General features: G+C 42.4%; 1 protein-coding gene across 1 annotated transcript; it reads left to right on the top strand.

Annotated features, from left to right (window-relative positions):
* Positions 1 to 1,793: 1,793 nt before the first annotated feature.
* Positions 1,794 to 11,056, top strand: NPY (neuropeptide Y). The gene is made up of 4 exons (XM_041466529.1): positions 1,794 to 1,896; positions 2,083 to 2,270; positions 7,521 to 7,601; positions 10,765 to 11,056. Exons 2-4 carry the CDS (start codon positions 2,083 to 2,085, stop codon positions 10,787 to 10,789), a joined length of 294 nt encoding a protein of 97 aa, XP_041322463.1. The 5' UTR covers positions 1,794 to 1,896; the 3' UTR covers positions 10,790 to 11,056.
* Positions 11,057 to 17,253: the final 6,197 nt, after the last annotated feature.

The following is a 17,253-nucleotide window of genomic DNA, read 5'->3' on the forward strand; positions in this document are numbered from 1 at the left end:
TGTGGCATGGAAGATTATTCACACACATTAAAATTCTCCACTCAGTGTGTGATGTAAGGCAGCCTGTCGTCTTGCTGTTAGGTCTGTGGCCAGTGCACTCTGGATTCATGAAGATTTCAAAATACCCCTTGACATCAAGCTTTCTGGAATTTTCTTTGCTTTCATGGATGGAAACAGACACAGTCTCATGAGCTTAGCTGCACAGCACAAGAGCCATTTATTTGTTAGGTTTTTTTTCCCTCAGATAATGTTGAGATTCTGTTTCTGGAGTGATGAAAACAATTCCTGGCTTTGCTTTCACAAACTGAATATAGTTTTTCAGAATCTGCTGGATTATTACTAAACCAGTAACAACACATGATAATAACTACAGAAATTAGTAACAGTAGTATATAAATGATATAGTTTTAGAATATATCCTGAAGGCTTTTGCCAGTATATCAGATGTTCTTACTCGGGTGTTTGCTATTTTGCCTTTGAATTAAAGTAAAAGTAAGATATGATGAGAGTCATGATTTGTCATTCCAACTGGAATTAGTCATTGTTCATCAAGACACTAACCAAATTATCTGTTTCTAAAGAATTAACTTTATTTTACTAATATGTAAGGCTACTTTCCAAGTCTACCAAATGCTTTGACAAATTCTGAAGCTTTGTTTGAAGGGGATTAATCTTATCCAACTTCAGGCACTCTGACAGTCAGGTGTCTAGCCTAGTCCAGTCACCAGGCTGTTCCTGTCATCAGTGGAGAAAGGTGTGCTACCAGAAGATTCTCCACTCCGCTTATCTCAGACCCCTTTTGTATCAGGGCTCAAATCACTCTCAGGGTGCACATCTGCTCCCACCGACTCAGATCTGTACAAGGAGACAGGTGAGCCTGACACCTTAGCTGAATCAGTAGTCCCATGTTCCCAGGATAAGCTCCATGTCCCAGGTTGTTCCCATGGGTCAGGACAGGAAAGGCTGTAGTGATCCCATGGCATTGGTGAGCTGTTTTCTGTGACATGTGTCTCAGGCACAGAAATGAAACAGAATAAAGCCACTTTAGAACAGATACTCAGAAGGTAGCCCAGAACAGGGGGGCAGAGCAGGCACGGAGGGAGGTAGATTTGCAGCTCTGCTGCCAGTCCTCTAGGAAGTTAAGCTTTCAGATTTGTTGTGGATGCCTTGAAAGTGCCCAAAACCACGTTGGATTGGTCTCTGAGCAATGTGGTTTAGTGGAAGGTGTTGCAGTCCACGGCCCAAGGGTTCGGAACTATCTGGTCTTTAAGGACTCTTCCAACAGAAACCATTGTGTGAATCTTTAATTTACCCATTTACTGGGTACGATGTCTGAGCCTGCGGCACTGATTTGGTACTTTTGGCTGTCCCAGACCGTCCTGCTTTCCTGGCTTTATGTCCGGCAGCACCAGCGCTGCAAGCCCAAGCTTGGGCCGCTCCCGTGCCGTAGGTGCGGGGCCAGCTCTTTCCGCAGCGCTCCCTTTCCGCGGGGATCTCGGGCACCGGGCAGCACGGCGGCTCCACAGCTACACAGACCCGGGCTCCCGCGGCCGCTCCGCGACACTGGGGGAAGGATGCCGATCCCGGGAGCACATTTCGGGGGCAGCCCGGGGCGGCGGGGGCGGTGCGGGGGCTGCGCGGGGCTCGGCCCCGCCCGCCCCCTCGGTGCCGCCCGGCCCCGCCCGGCCGCGGCCGCCGTGCCCCTCCCGGGGCAGGGGCAGGCGGAGCGGGGCGGGGGGGACCGGAGCCGGCGAGGCGTGATCGCCCGAGGCCCCTCCTGCCTGCCGGGGAAGCCTTAAAGCAGCCCGGCGAGGCGCGGAGCCCGCACTCGGGAGCCCCGACGCACGGGCAGACGCGCCCCGCCGAGCCGAGAGCCGCTCCGCTGCAGCCGCCGCCGTGAGTGCCGCGACGGGGCGGGAATGGGAATGGGAATGGGGATAGCGATAGCGATGGGGACAGCGATGGGGACGGGGACGCGGGGCTGTCCGGGCCGGTCGGGGGCTGCGCTGGGGCGGCCGCGCTGCTGCCGCCGTCGGGGCAGGTGCTGACGGCAGCTCTCGTCCATCCCGCCCCGCCGTGCAGATGCAGGGCACCGTGAGGCTGTGGGTGTCGGTGCTGACTTTCGCCCTGTCGCTGCTGGTCTGCCTGGGGACGCTGGCAGAGGCGTACCCCTCCAAACCGGACAGCCCCGGCGAGGACGCCCCCGCAGAGGACATGGCCAGATACTACTCGGCGCTGAGGCACTACATCAACCTCATCACCAGGCAGAGGTAGGCAGAGCCGGACGGCAAGCATCTCCCTTTCCCTGTCCCCGGGCTGATTTTTTCCTTGGCGAGGCTCAGGGGAGGAAGGTGGGGTGCTCCTCACACTGGGTGTCTCTCGTTGCCTTCCCCAAGGACACGGAGAAAGACATGGTGCAGAGATTCCTTTTAGAGAGCAGTGCCCGTGAAACCCTGAGCTGCCAACGGGTCCTGAGCTGAATTTCCACCACCCAAGTTGGCAGAATGGGCAGGGGTGTCCATGGTGCCCCTGCTCTCTCAGTACAGACAGGCTGGCAGGCAGGACCGTGAACAGTGTGCACAGGGAGGGACCCCAGAAAGGAAAGATTACTGACCTGGGAGCTCGAGATAGCTGGACGGGGCACTAGGAGCAGTTTCCCGCTTCTGTTGCTGGCACTGAGTCCAGTGATGATTTTGGTGAGAAAAGGTGCCCATTGTGGAGATGTAGTAGTCCAGATGTTTTGTGGTTTGTAGGCTACTTTATGCACCTGTGAGTGTGAAAAAACCCCTAGTCCTAACAAAAACCTCCCAACATCAAGAGCTCAAGCCCAATCTAAGAGAAAAAGAGTGTGAACCCAAGTCTCCCTGGCTCTAAACTGGCTTTCTGGGTTGACTGTGCTTTTTAAAGTATGGGTAAAGGCTCAGTCTGAAAAAAAAGGGGCAAGTTATTATAAAAGAATCATCTTCTTTGATAAAAAATGGTCTGTCTGGTTAGGCTGTGTGATTGATAGATGTTTGCCCTGAGGTCACGCAATAGTGTGTGACACAGAAGAGCTTTGACATATTTAATTATTGTTTAATATCAAGACCATTATAAGAGGTCTAAAATTAGGCTTTCATTTGTCCCTCTAGAAGTCTGAAGAATTAAATTAAAAGGGTGGCTATCATGCAATTGAGAGCTTTCCCAGCAAGCCCCTAATGTTTTCCGCCACGGCCCTAAGAGCATAAGATGGATGAAGGGGCTGATAGTTCTTTGGTTCTGAACTTTTAAAGCAATATTCACAACTGGTTTCACATGGAGGCATGCTTCCATGTGGCAGTCTGCACTCAAATAACCTTTTGTCTAGATTACTGTTAAAATCCTCAAATTCTCAAATCCTCAAACTCTGCCTCTGCTGCTGTTTTCTCTTGCATGCGGTGGGATCTCCAGGCTGGTGTCTCATCCCTTGTTTTCTTCCTTTCCTCTCCCTTTTCAAAGGTGGCTCCTGTCCAAAGCCAAGTCATATTTAAAAACAAAAAATCCCAAATCCAAATGGTCACCCCCCCCACCCTGTCTCTGTTCAGCCTTCACTTCTGGTGTGTGCCCTGTGTGCTTGCTTTAATATTGACTGTGTAGCTTTTATTCCGATTTTATTGATTGTAAGTACACAACTCCAAGACGGAAAGCAGTTTCATTCTTTTGTGTGGATTTGGAAATGAACTCAAATAATTATTGTTTCTGATGGATAAAATTTATATTTTGTTCTTTAGATTTTCCTCACATTTCCTGTATTTAAAGGAGCAGAGTTGACCTGGAAGTACAAGAAAGTTGGCAGAAAAAAGCACTACAAAGACAACTCTATGATACACATTTAAAAGTTGACTAAAAAACCAAAAAGATGTGCTATTTTTCCACTGTGGTGAATTAACAGTCCAGAAATAAAGCCATTGCTACCTCCATTTGGAAAGCTTAACTGAGCTGCTGGAGGTTTCTTGTTTTGGCAGTGACGCAGTCACTTGCAAAATGAATTAATAACTTTTGAAGCATTTTGGACCGGTCTATTGGTCTGTTTCAGCAGATGTGCTCAAAGTTTTATCTCTTCTTACAGATTTTTATCTCTGCTTTTTTGTGCATGGTACTGCTTGGGAGCCCTGTGACAGTGGGAAGATGAGGTCCAGGGGCTCACCCTGCTCCTTCTGCGGGTGGGTGAGCAAGCTGTGCTCAGCATTTCACCCAACCTGGTGCCTGTAGCTGGTGAGGTGGAGCAGTAAGAACATGTTGGCAAAGGAGGACATGAGGAGATTGATGGGGTTTTTTTAGTTAGGTTCATCTGCCCTGCCTTGTTTGATGTTTTTGTGATCATGAATACCACCGCGCCCCTCCCTGCCCCCTCCTGGCTCATCTTTCTGCCTTCTGCTTCTGGCCTGACTCAAGCATTTGAGTGCCATTCCCCTCGGTGCTACTGTGACCCACAGAGTCTTTACCTGAGCTCAACGAGCTTCTTCCTTCCAGACCATCCTTCTCTTCTTGTATTTAGACCTTGTCCTTCTGGCTGTTTGCTCCATCCCTCCTTTGAAATTCTTTTTCACATCCATCTCAGCTTTAGACACCGGTGCCTGTCAGCTTTAATACCCCTTTGAGGTTACCTGAGGTAAACAGGTGCTTGTATGGTGCAGGTCATGAGACCTGTTTCAGGCCTCTTGTTTCTGATGAGATCCCTGTTCTTTATGTGCCAGGTCTTTATAACCTAAAGAGAGCCCAGCACAGATGCAGACTGCTGCTCTATGGATGTCTGTGTGTCTTTGGATTAGTTCTGCCTTCATTTCCTGAGCTGTTGTGTGGTCCTTGCCTCATACCTCTCTACCACACTGTTCAGGAGGCTTTTTTGAGTCCATCTTTACTCCTCCTCCTGCTATTTGCTGCTACCTGTGCTCCCTCTTGCTAACAAACGATTTTCTTTCCTTTGTCACTTGCAGTTTCTCAATGAATCTGTGGCTCTTCTGTGCTGTAGCAAAGCAGTCAGGCCATTCCTGCTGGAAATGTCTTGAACTGTAGGCAGGGGAGAGAGTATATTAAAGTGTGTATGACTTGGGCAGCACTGCTGCTCCTGCTTCATGTCAACACCCTTTAATGGGCGCAGGAGCAGATATCCCTTTGCTTTCATTTCTTGACAATTTTCTGAATCAGACACATCCAATTTTCTGAATTGGACATTGATGGGATTTGAATCCTAATACCAAAGTTTCCATAGGAAGCTTTGAGATTTTGCTGAGCCTGACATACTGTATCCTTATTCAGACTAAGTATGTTTGCTCCTTAAATCTCTTTGACTTCAGCTGGAGCTGTGGCTTATCAGCATGCCCCAAACTAGGCCTTGATGTCTCAAATAGAGTACAAAAACTGACCAGGTGTTTTCATCTGGCTTGGAATCCTGATATTTTAAGTCTTTTAAAACAGCCATGATTTTTGATAAACGTGTATCTCAGAGCAAGGAGCAAGGAGAAAGGCATGAAGCAGCTGGAGCAAAGATGTCTCTAGGCATTTGCATCAGGAAAAAGAGATTGACTCTGTCTGTGACCCCTATTTAGTAAGTCAGTAGCATGGATGCTTCCCAGGGGCAAAATGACAGCGTAGACAGGAGACTGACAAAGCAGGAATGGATGTTCTTTGGGCAGCCCGTTTGGTTGCAGTCAGTGAACACCTTTTGTGCAGCTTTGCTGTGTGAGTACACGGTGGGTCTGTCCATCACAGGTAGTGGCATGGAGTGGCCAAGATGCTGAAGGAACTTGTGTACAATATGTATCTCCCCAACATTGTGGTCCTCATTATTTGAGTGAATCTCTGCACTCTGGGTGGTTGCTGCCTATTTCTTATTCATGCAAAACATCCTGAGAGATTAGTGGGAGTTTTGTCCAAGTGTGAAGTGCTAGAGCAAGTTTTGATTTGTTAAATCAATTTCTTTAACGTAATAGAAAATTAGCTTCATCCTCAGTTGAAGTCCAGGTAACATCCATATTAATTGGAGCAGGGAACTAGAAAGAAAGAAATCCCTTGGTGGTGATGGAGTGCAAGGTGTTTGATTCAGCATCATGCCTGATTGCACTATTGTAATAGCATTTTACTGTGTCTGGCTGGTTCTTTTCAAATACCTGCTTTCAGTCAGCTCAGATTAAGAAATTTAACTTTCTGAAACTAATGCTTTGTCTTCCTGGAGCACAGGTGATGCACTAAAATGATTAAAGCAATGTAAAAACACAAAGGGTGGAAGAAAAGGATTGCAAAAATGAGATATGTTTCTCCTTTTAAGTGGAATCAATGCACTCAACAGTTAAAACCATTCATTTTTTTTAAATGTAGTTTGGAAGGTTGTGGTTTTTTTTTTTTTTTTTATTCCACACACTCTCCCATAAAGTTTTCTAGACACATGCTGGCTAGAGGGTCAACTAAATGTAGTTTGGAAGGTTTGGGTTGGTTTTTTTTTTGGTTTTTTTTTTTTTTTTTTTTTCTAATCTAAACCACTGGGATGACTGGGGTCACTGGAGAAGCATCATGATAATAATGGATATAATAATGGATAAAATGCAAGTCCTTAACTACACCTTTGATTTTTCTGAAATCAGAATGTCACACAAGCAGCATTCACAAAAGCTGATAATGTACTTTGTGATACAGAATGAAATTGCACACACAAGTTAAAACTGTGATCTTAATTCTTTCCAACCAAGGGAGTGTTTGCTCATAGGTATCACTCCTAGGCTAATGAATCCTTGTTGTGATGTTAGCAGGCTGCTCATTGCTACCTTTGTTTTCCCAGGAAAAGAGATCAAATTCCTTCCCAAGTAATGGAAATTGCAGTACTTTTAACTGTTAAGTGATGTACCGTATTCAGGATTAAAAAAAAAAAAAAAAAATAAAAGAAAAAAAAAAAGCAAATAGAAAGCCAGCTGCCGTGTAAATAAAGGACAAAGGTAGCCCCTGATATTTGGTCTAGTTGAAAAAGAGCTCTGAAAGAGCAAGTTTTCATTCTCATAGCCACATTAGTTGAAGATAGCTCAGTGTTTGCAAACTAATGTGCTGCTTGGGCAGCCCCAAATGTGCTGGCTGTCTTAAAAAATCTTGCAAAATTTCTGATGAAGGATAAGTATAATCTAAACCAATGAGATGATGGAACTGGGTTTGCAGGCAAGAACAACATGTTTGGAAGTCACATCATGCACAGCTTCTTCCCTCTTCCTCCATGCTCTCATCAGTAAGGTGCAGGGTCCTAGAATATCCAGGAGCCGCCATCAAATTGAGATATATTCAGAGTTCTTCAATATAATAATGTAAAATAATCATGGAAAAAATGTAGAAAAAATATGGAAATAGAACAAGAATTAACATTTGCTCACATGGCTAAGCCAAATTAAAATTACTGGAAAGTGGTATTTTTCTGATCATTTTTTTTTCTGAAAAAAAAAATCACTAATGGTTTTGTGCTCAGTCTTCATTTGTAAAAAGTGACATATACAAAAATATAACTTTTAAAAATTTTTCCTCAGATATGGAAAGAGATCAAGCCCAGATACACTGATCTCAGACCTCTTGTTGAGGGAAAGCACAGAAAACATTCCTAGATCCAGGTATGTATGGAGAGCTCATTTGGATTTAACAGTTTCATTTGTCATCAATAAACATGATTCATAGGGAGAAAACATGGCACCAAAAGCTGATTAATCATGTCCTAAAAAACCCAAACCTTTAATTCCTTTTTTCCCCAAGAATTAGCACCATCTATGAATGCAAGAAGTGCCTTACCAGATGTGATATAGTCCAAACTCCTCATTTGCTGATTATGGGAGCAGGCTATACCTGTTATTCAGAGAGGGAAGCACTCCCACAATGCTTGCCTCATTCTGGGCATTTTTACATACAATTGTATGCTGATGCCTGATGATGATGCCTTGCATATTAGAGCTCCAAAGATGACATGCTGCTCACATGAGTTTAATTTTTACCTCTAAAGATGTATAAATGGTAAATATGCACCTATACTAACTCATACACAAATGCACAGCAGTGACTTTTTTTTAAAATACAGTATTTCACACTGGTTTTGTATCTAATGTTTTACAAAGGGTAAAAAAGGCCTTTTTATTTCCATTTGCACTAGGCTAAAGTAACAGTGGTGTTTCAAACAGCACTGGGGTTTCAAATGTACGTAATGTATTCTAGTTAGGTAATGACAATTTAGCCATAATGTAAGATACTGTAGTAGTGACTGCAATTTACACAGCTGAAAATTATGTTGAAAAGGTAAGATGCAGGGGAAGTTTTGGCTCACGAAGGAAAATACTGGTTTTACTGACAATTCAGCATGACTGAGCTGAGTTTAAGCCTTTACTGATTGTCTGAAGTTTGCTGACAGTACTTCTACTGCAGAAATAAATGTTTTATGCAGTTGTCTTCTCAGGAGTCTCCAAACAAGTGCTCTGCAAAGGCTCAGCTAGACTAGTTGAGTACTTAAACATGATAGCCTGCAGCATTGAATTTAGGGCATGATCATGACAGTGAAAGGTGACCCAAAATTCCTACTGCCGTCCAGGGAGGTTGCTCATGAGACCTGCAGTTCTTTGTGTAGGGAGAGCCTTGTCTGATGGTTTGATGACTAACCACAGCTGTGGGGATGCAATTTTCTCTGCAGATGCTTATCTGGAAAACTGCATGGAGTGCAGTGAAATGTATTAGACTATTTGTGTTTGGTAATGACAAGGGAGAGCCCTCACATAATGGGAAATTTCCACTGTCTTGAATTTGAGGCAACACAGGGTAGTTAGTACTCATACTCTCTAATATATCTCCCTAATAGTCTAATACTCTCAGTAATTTTCACCCCTTCATCACAAAACTTTATTATTATTATTATTGTTTCAATAATGCTATTTATAACACACCAGGGAGCAAAAATTCATGAGCAAAACAACCAACTAGTCTGCAGTTAAGATCAAGAATTGATGAGAAGCAGACTTTTATTTCTTACCCCCTGTAACAGCACTTTAAACTGAGTATGGTATTTTTCACTCACTACTGACAGTTATGGGAGTACTGGGAACAATGATGCCTAGTTTCCTATGGATATGTTTTCTAGGATAAAACTCTGTATGGATTCTGGAGCCCACTCCAACTTTTTCTTCCATTTGAGAACACAAATTTTCTTTCTATCCAGTCCTGTGTTTCATGACACATCAGGAGCTAAATATCTCTAAAATTGGTGTACCTCTCCTGGACTTGGTTGAAATTGTCCCAAGGGTGTGAAAACTGGGGAGAAAGTGAGGAGAGGCACACAGGGCTGGACAGCTGCACACACAGCACGGCTGCCTAAGCCTTCTTCCTGGAGGAAGCCAGGCTAAATGAATGAAAGGCAGGCTGCTATTATTCCAAACTCAAATTAAGTAAGTGTTTTAGAAATAGTTTCACAAAAAGCTAGCTATGGAGCAAATGTAATTTGCACTCAGTGAATCAGTGACAGAGGGAGATACCTCATGAGTTTGTGGGAACTGAACTTTGTAACTAAGCACTGAGATAATGATAAATAACTTAATTGTATTCAGTCTGACAGGCCTGGTTTGACATTTCACTTTTGCTGACTAAAATACGCCCCAAAGGATGTTGTGGTCTGGGTGAATGTCTGACCATATGAAGAAAGTTTAGAGAGAAACTAATTGCAAAATAGGAAGTTAAAGATTAAAAAAAAAGGAGGTGCCTTGACCTGAGTGCCAGTAAGTTCTTATGACGGAAATGTGTGATATGACATGTTTCTGATTTTGTCTGTCTTGTGGAGTGATGAGAAAATGTTTAATACTCAGTAACAGGCTGGATATCTCCTGATGCTGCCTCTTTAAAAATTAGGTATCTAGTATGAAGTACTCATCTAGGTTGCCTCTGCAGTCATTCAGAGGGATGGGTAATTTCACTCACGAAATGAGAGAAAGAATGAACTTTCACTCATTTTGTGCCTAAAATGGGCACGGTCTCAGTTGCCTTCTAAGGTGCCCCTGTCTCTCCAGTGACTGTGGAGGCAGATTAGGTATTTCATCAAGACTTGGTGTGCTACTTTTAGATGGGAAAAATTATGGCAAATGCATTTCTCCTGGTCTTTTCCCATGTTCTCCTACTTGTTACCTTTCCTCCTGTGTAGACAAAACCACTGTTTGCAAGCAGAGGATCTCTGGATAGAATCCTGCTTTCAGCATCCCTTTCAATACATTTCAAATGCTTGATATTGAGCAGTGGAATACCACAATATTGTTTTAGGATGGTGGCTTTGAACATGGGTTTTGTTTAAAGGTGCTTACAGCATGATGTGATTTTGTTTGTCTCATTGAGCTCTCTTTGGAAGTTGTTTACTCTCACTAACTTTGAGTTAGTGTGGAAAATATATCTTTAAGAAATTTGTGTCTCAACATATCATAGTTTTCTGTCTTAATTTCACTAAGTGCTATTTAATGGTGTAAGGCAGCTTTGTAGCTAGTCTCAACCATGTAAAATGTGGACCAGGGTAGCAGGATGTTCAGACAAGTTCTGGTACCAATTTTTACAATCAAGTACAGATTTTTGGCACTTCATAATGCATCTGTTTTTGTTGGAGTCACATATACAATTTTCAACTGCAAATATACATATATATTTCTCATTGCTGCTATTAATGAATGTTTTAGGCAGTTTTAACACTGAATTTTTTTCAGTGGGGGCTTTAATATGTGTTTGATGTGGTTTTTTTTTTTTAATTCATAATATGTGTTGCAGGTTTGAAGACCCTTCGATGTGGTGATGGGATTTTCAGCACACCTTCAGAACTTTTCCTAGTTTTCAGTTCCACACCTCTGAAGCAAATCATAGCGTCATCCCCAGTGCATGCAGCCATTGTACCAAATTCTGTAGAGTTTCTCTCCTTCGTCATATTTGTATATACCTTTATTTAAATAAATTATTTGTGCATTCCAAAATATAACATATAACATAAATGAAAACAAACAACCATGTCATTGGTATAACAAAGCATTGTTTTAAACTATTAAAACTGAATTATAACCTCCCTGTAGTGTGGACAACAGTGGTGTCACAGTTCTTACAGTAATTACTGTGCAAAGTAAGATAAAGACATCATTTATTGTGGCCTCAGACTCAGCTCACAACTGTTTAAAACAATTTATCACCGACTTCATAACTTGGGAAAAGAATGTTCTGAAAGGTGATTTTTTCAGAATGGCCATTCTTAAAACTTTAGTGCTTACATTGACAAATGTAATAAAATTAATGGCATTTTTGAAATGCAAAGGAATAAGTCACTGCTTAATTCTGCTAACTCCTCAAAACTGGTTTGATGCTTGGTTGTAAGCCTGAACTGGTAATTTTAAATGAAACAGATGTAACATCTTTGTTTCGGCAATATGCGAAATAGCAGAAAATAACATCTAAAGTAACTCATAAACCAAGACAAGACTGCAATTATTTGTGCCAGAAAAGAGACATCTAACATTGCCTAAGGCCTTGTAAAGGAACAGTGATAAATCCCAACCCTTAGGCTACTTGCCTTCTGAGCCTCTCTCATTTGGGGTTATTAATGGTTTGTACCATGAGATCCACAGAACAGGGACAAGGCGAACTATCTCCAGGTTTATATTTTCTTATTTTTGGATTTTACGTGTTTACTCACTAGCCTAATGGGGGTCTTAGACACACTTGAAGTTTTTACTCTAAGTGGAACTCAAAGTATAAGAATGGCAGCACCTTCCCCTTGTTCTTAAGTGGTTCTAGTTCACAGATGTATGTCTTGCTGTATGGTCAGGACCCAGACTGTGCATTACTCAAATGCTGGTCTCTGGTTCCTGATGCACCACTTCTTTTCTTTAAACACTGCGACTAAACAATGCATAATAAAACACATAAAGGATTTCCAAACTGGAAACGAATCAGTGTGAAGGTTTAATCTATTTAGATTTCCTTCCCACTGTTCAAGTGCTTCCACATGGCTGTTGCCCCCAGGAGAGATGCATCAGTGCAACCAAGTTCCAGGATTCTATACATGTGTTTGCAAAGAGTTACCAACTTACCAGGACTGGTCAGCTTTTGTGGTCCCACTTTTGTGATCTTCAGCAAAACACAACACAGTTTTCCTTTTCATAAAACACTCTGGTGTCACTGGAATTGGCAAACAGCTTTCAGCAGCAACACATTCACTTACAGACGTGGTGATGATTCTATAGCACTACACATGGAATTGTGATGATTAAGAGCAATCTAGGGTCACAAAAATGGTTGGGGCCCGTGGGGTGTATGAGTTCGAAACCAAAACAGTGGGAAATTCCAAGTCAGAACTACAATTTAATAGAAAAATTAAGATAAAGGCAATAGTACAGAAACACTGTCAGAAACAGGTCAGAATATGACCTGACACCCTGTGGTGGTAACAATCTGATTAAATAGCAGCTACAGTCCTGTTGGAGTGATTGATGTGGTTTTGTTGAAGCGATGGTCCTGTAGAAAGATCTGATCTCTCTCTGGAGGTCCAGTGGTGGGTATCAAGCTCTTGTCCTCTGGGAATCCAGTGGTAGTGCTCCTGTGGTGTTCCAAGTCTCAGATTATATCCAGGTAGGAATGCTTGGTTCCGCCCCCTGGGTGGGGCATCTCAGAATGAGATGATGTAATTCTATGAGATGTGCTGGGAGACCTTGATGGCCCATTAGCAGAGATAGCCTCCCAGAGGGAGTTACCAGGGATGAGCCATGGAAGAGATAAGGAACACTGCCCCACCTGTTTAAGCAGCTTATGAAGATGGTCACAGAATACATACTTTGGTTACACTTTTTCATTGTGACCCCAGACCCTGGGGTTACAATGAAAAATGGAAAAAATGGTTTTCCATTTAACCCCAGGGTAAACTGTGGCCACCCAGGCAACTAGGCAATGATCTTCAGAGGGACTTCAGGATGGCCACCAGGTGCTGGAGTGAGCAGGTGTTCTTCAGCCTCAGGCCAGGACCTGCTGTGGCAGATTACAGAGAGTGCTCTGCTTTGAGTAATTATTAAAATGAAAGTTTTACTAAGGTATATGATGCACAATATCTTTAATTCCTGCTAATTTTTAGTATTTCTCTGTATATACTAATGACCATGTAAATTGCAGTATCAGTAGTGACCTAAGGTATATGATGCACAGTATCTTTAATTCCTGCTAATTTTTAGCATTTCTCTGTATATACTAATGACCATGTAAATTGCAGTATCAGTAGTGATAGAAATGATAAACAAATTTTATGTTGCTTGTACTGGTCATTAAAAATGATGACTTACCTTAGGGGAGAAAAGGAGAGTTAAAGAATTAGCTCACGTTAAACACTTGTGCTGAGTTGTTCCACTCAATTACCTGAGTTTTCCTGAACTTCGAGAACACTCATCTGTATAGAAAAGCTGTTACCTGATGAGCTCTTAAAGACAGAAGCAAGGCAAAGCATTCATACAATATTTATTTATCCACTCTGCAATATTATTTTCATTCTAAAATCTTCCTCTGTTCTCTGGGGCAGACCCAACATTGCCATAGAATTCCAGTGTGCTTAGTTCTTAGCTTCCTTGTGTACTTCATATACCACTCTTGACAGGCTAGGACACTGAAAATGTTGTATCAGCTCTACAAATCAGAGGATAGACTTAAAAAATGAGCTGTGAAATGAAGATAAATACAGGTTTCTTTGGCATGACTCCTGCATTTTTACTTCAGGTTTAAGTTTTTCATCTTTTTTTCTCTAACCATGAGAAACAGTGCCTTGTTTTAAAACAAAGGCTGAAATTTATGTTAGAATCTGAGGAAGTACCAGGAAAAACAAGAAGTAATAACCACAAAAGTAGGTAATAATGTTTTCTCCTTTATTTATTGTGGGTTTGAAATAATGAGAAATGTAAGTAAATAGATGTCAAACATTTAAAAGACTGTCTGCCTTTACCTTTGGCAATTACCCAACTTTGATTTAACCAAAGAGGAGATCTAGATGATCCCACCAATCTTGTCTTCCAGGACAGGAAGTTCTCTCTATCTTATTCTCTCTCCATCCCTACAAACCTAGCCCACTGCACTACTTTCAGCCCTGAGATTCTCTGTGCCAAAAGACCCTCCATCATGGTGCTCCAGTGTGGGCAGTGCTGCCCAAACATGGCATTGTGTTGGGGTGAGGTGGGATTTACCTGGTAGCTGGCAAATAAATACCAAGTTTCAGGTGCAGCATCAAGTGTTTTCCATAGTGGTTTGTGCCACCTTCTGGTGCTCAGCTGGCCCCTCACCTTGGTGCTTAGGGTGTGGTGCCCACGAGCACTTGGCTTATGTGGGAAGGGTATTTTTAAGCTGAACTGACCATTCCTTTGTGTTTCCCATAGAATTACATGCCTTGCCTGGCCACATGACCTTCAGGAGTGCTGTATAAATCCAACACTGGACCTTTTTTGGTATTGCCACCCTTGTTTTGTCACCTGATCACCATTAGCCACTAAAAGTCAACAAACATTAAAAAAAAAAAAATCAGCAGAATCAATCAAAATCATAGAGTACCAGGTTGGAAGGGAACTTCAAGGATCCCCTGATCTAACCTTTCTTGGCAAAAGCATGGTATAGTCAAGATGGTCCAGCAGCCTGTCCAGCTGAATCTCATAAATGTCCAACACTGGGGAATCTCCCGCTTCCCTGTGGAGATTCTTCTCCTTGTAAAAAATGAGTGGCTGATTGTTATTGTGAAAATTTCCTCTTGTGTCCAGTCAGAATCTCCGCAAGAGTAACTTGTACCCATTATCCCTTGTCCCTTTCTTGAGACTGCTTGTAAAAAATGAAATCTCCCTCTTCTTAGTAGCCACACTTTAAATACTGGAGCATGGTGATAAGGTCCTCCAAAGCTGCCTTTTCTCAAGGGTGAACCAGCCCTTTTGTCTCAGCCTTTCCTCATATGTCAGACTGCCCAGTCATCTGATCATCTTTGTGGCCCTTCTCTGGACCTCTCCAGCCAGTCCACATCTTTTCTGGTACAGCAGGGACCAGAATTGAAGATGGTATTCCAGGTGTGACAAGCATTGAGTTCAGTAAAGAAAACTGAAAAAGTTTCCAGATGGATTTCAGTGAAGGTAGAAAACTAAATGCGAACTAAACATAATATAACATACAGTAATGAAAAAAAAAATACTCTTGATTTGTTTTGGTGGGTTAGTTAGACCCGAGTAAGAAAGTGCTGCTGAGTGGAAATTGCCTAACTAATGCAGTAATTCATATCAGGTCAGTGTATTTTATTTACCTGGCTGCATTGTTATCAGTCATTTATTTATCTGTATTACAGCAGCACCTGGAGACTCCAGATATGGGGCTCATTGTGCTCCGGTCTGTAAGACCACAAGAAAAAAAAAAAAGAATCTGGACTACGGAGATATTCCATCCACGTGCAAAGAGAGAAAGTGGCAATTCAGGCTCATAAATAAAATGGTTAGTAAGTTATAGTGGTCCTACTGCACCTGCAGCCTTGCCCTTGTAGACTCTTGGTCTACAGCAATTAAGGATGTGCAATAAAACAAGTAGTGCAACATTATCTTGTTTCCAGTTAATATGTGTGTTTGCTAATCTCTCCCTTATCTAAGCTATTTGCTTTTCTCTAATGACCCTGTCTTTGCCAGGCCCAGAGACCTTCCAAGCTATATTTAGGGACAAGGAGCTCCCACCTGCCTGTAATGAACACCCAGCTCAGAAGATTTCAGACTTCTTTCTTTATCTCATTTTCCTGTGCATTCAATAGAAGGTCCTGGGCTGTGGGCTGCCAAGTGAGTGTCTCAGGATGTGTAAGTTCTATGGAAATATATGTGGAGTCATTCCACCTTTGAAGAAGCAGAATTGATGGGAGCAGGAGAGCCCTGAGGTGCCCTTGCTGACCGAGCTGATGGTGGCTAAAACTCAACACAATTATAACAGGCTTCCCACAGTAGCTTTCCCATTAAGCTGTAAAATTGGAGCAGGGTGCCCTTGCAGATCGAGTTGATGGTGACTAATACTGAACACAGCTATTACAGCATTCCCACAGCAACTTTCCTGGTAAGCTGTAAATTGGCAGCCTCTCCCAGAGGTACAAGAGTGTGAAATGCTCTTTGCCAAATAAATATGTTTGTATCAAATAAGAGCTAGACAACTGTGTGCTAAATAGGTGACAGGCTCTTTAACAGATCTTTCTTACTAGTTTTTCCACAAGTTCCTATGTTCTGTTTTCATAGAATCATAGAATGGTTTAGGTTGGAAGGGAACTTAAAAATCACCTAGTTCCAGCCCTGCCATAGACCAGGTTGCTCAGAACCCTGTTCACCCTGGGCTTGAACGCTGACAGGAATGGGTCTTCCACAACTTCTCTGGGCAATCTGTTCCAGTGCCTCACCACCCTCACAGTAAAGAATTTCTTCCCTTTTTCAAGCTTCCTTTCCTTTGAAAAACATCTTTTTATGTTCTGTTCTTGTTTCACTTTCTTTTTTATGGAAGAAAAGGATTGCAATTTGAAGTTACTCTGCTGTTATGATGCAGACTGTTCTGCCAGGGATGATTTTCTTGACTATACCCATTCATTCACTCTGCCATGTTTCTGATGATTACTCTGGTTCAGCTATCACCCCCACTGAAAATACTGTCTTTCCAGACACTTTTTCCATATCCTTTTCCATATCCTGTAGTGGCAAAGATTTATATTTTTAAACAATTGCTCCGGTACTTGTTCAGTTGCATTATAAGCCTTGAAAGTGGATTCCAATTAAGTCACCTAAACCAGGAAATAGATTTTATCAATTGAATATTAATAGTTCAGAGGTTCACACACATTTTGTTATGGTCAGCTTTTTTCTAAGAAGGTGGAGTTCAAGTTAAATAATCAGATCAATCAGAAATGTTGACTTCCATTCACATTTGAAACATTCAAACTTTGACATCATTTGTTTGCTTCAGCAGCCGTTTCAAATCAGCAATCAGAAAATTATTGACTTCTGATGTGAAGTTTTGTGTTGCTACACCAGGGCCTTAACTTCAATCTGCCTTTAAAAGATGAAATGCATTTAGAGCTGCTTAAAACCACATCTTAAACTGGCTGCCTTATCTGTGTTAGCCAGCAATACATTTTACATTTCTCCACAGGCACGCTGACGGTGGTACCCAGGCCCACTGCAGCTCGGCACACGTCACAGGTCTGTGCTTCAGTGCTCATCGTGACTGTCACAATAGCCTGAGAGGATTAAA

The sequence above is a fragment of the Pyrgilauda ruficollis genome, unplaced genomic scaffold, assembly GCF_017590135.1.
Source record: "Pyrgilauda ruficollis isolate IOZ18807 unplaced genomic scaffold, ASM1759013v1 scaffold2, whole genome shotgun sequence".
NCBI lineage: Eukaryota > Metazoa > Chordata > Aves > Passeriformes > Passeridae > Pyrgilauda > Pyrgilauda ruficollis.

Excerpts from the sequence above, each read along its gene's own strand:
- NPY (XM_041466529.1), top strand. The coding sequence starts at position 2,083 with ATGCAGGGCACCGTGAGGCTGTGGGTGTCGGTGCTGACTTTCGCCCTG. Across the intron at positions 2,271-7,520 it reads AACCTCATCACCAGGCAGAG|ATATGGAAAGAGATCAAGCC; the intron begins GTAGGCAGAGCC and ends ATTTTTCCTCAG. Across the intron at positions 7,602-10,764 it reads GAAAACATTCCTAGATCCAG|GTTTGAAGACCCTTCGATGT; the intron begins GTATGTATGGAG and ends TATGTGTTGCAG.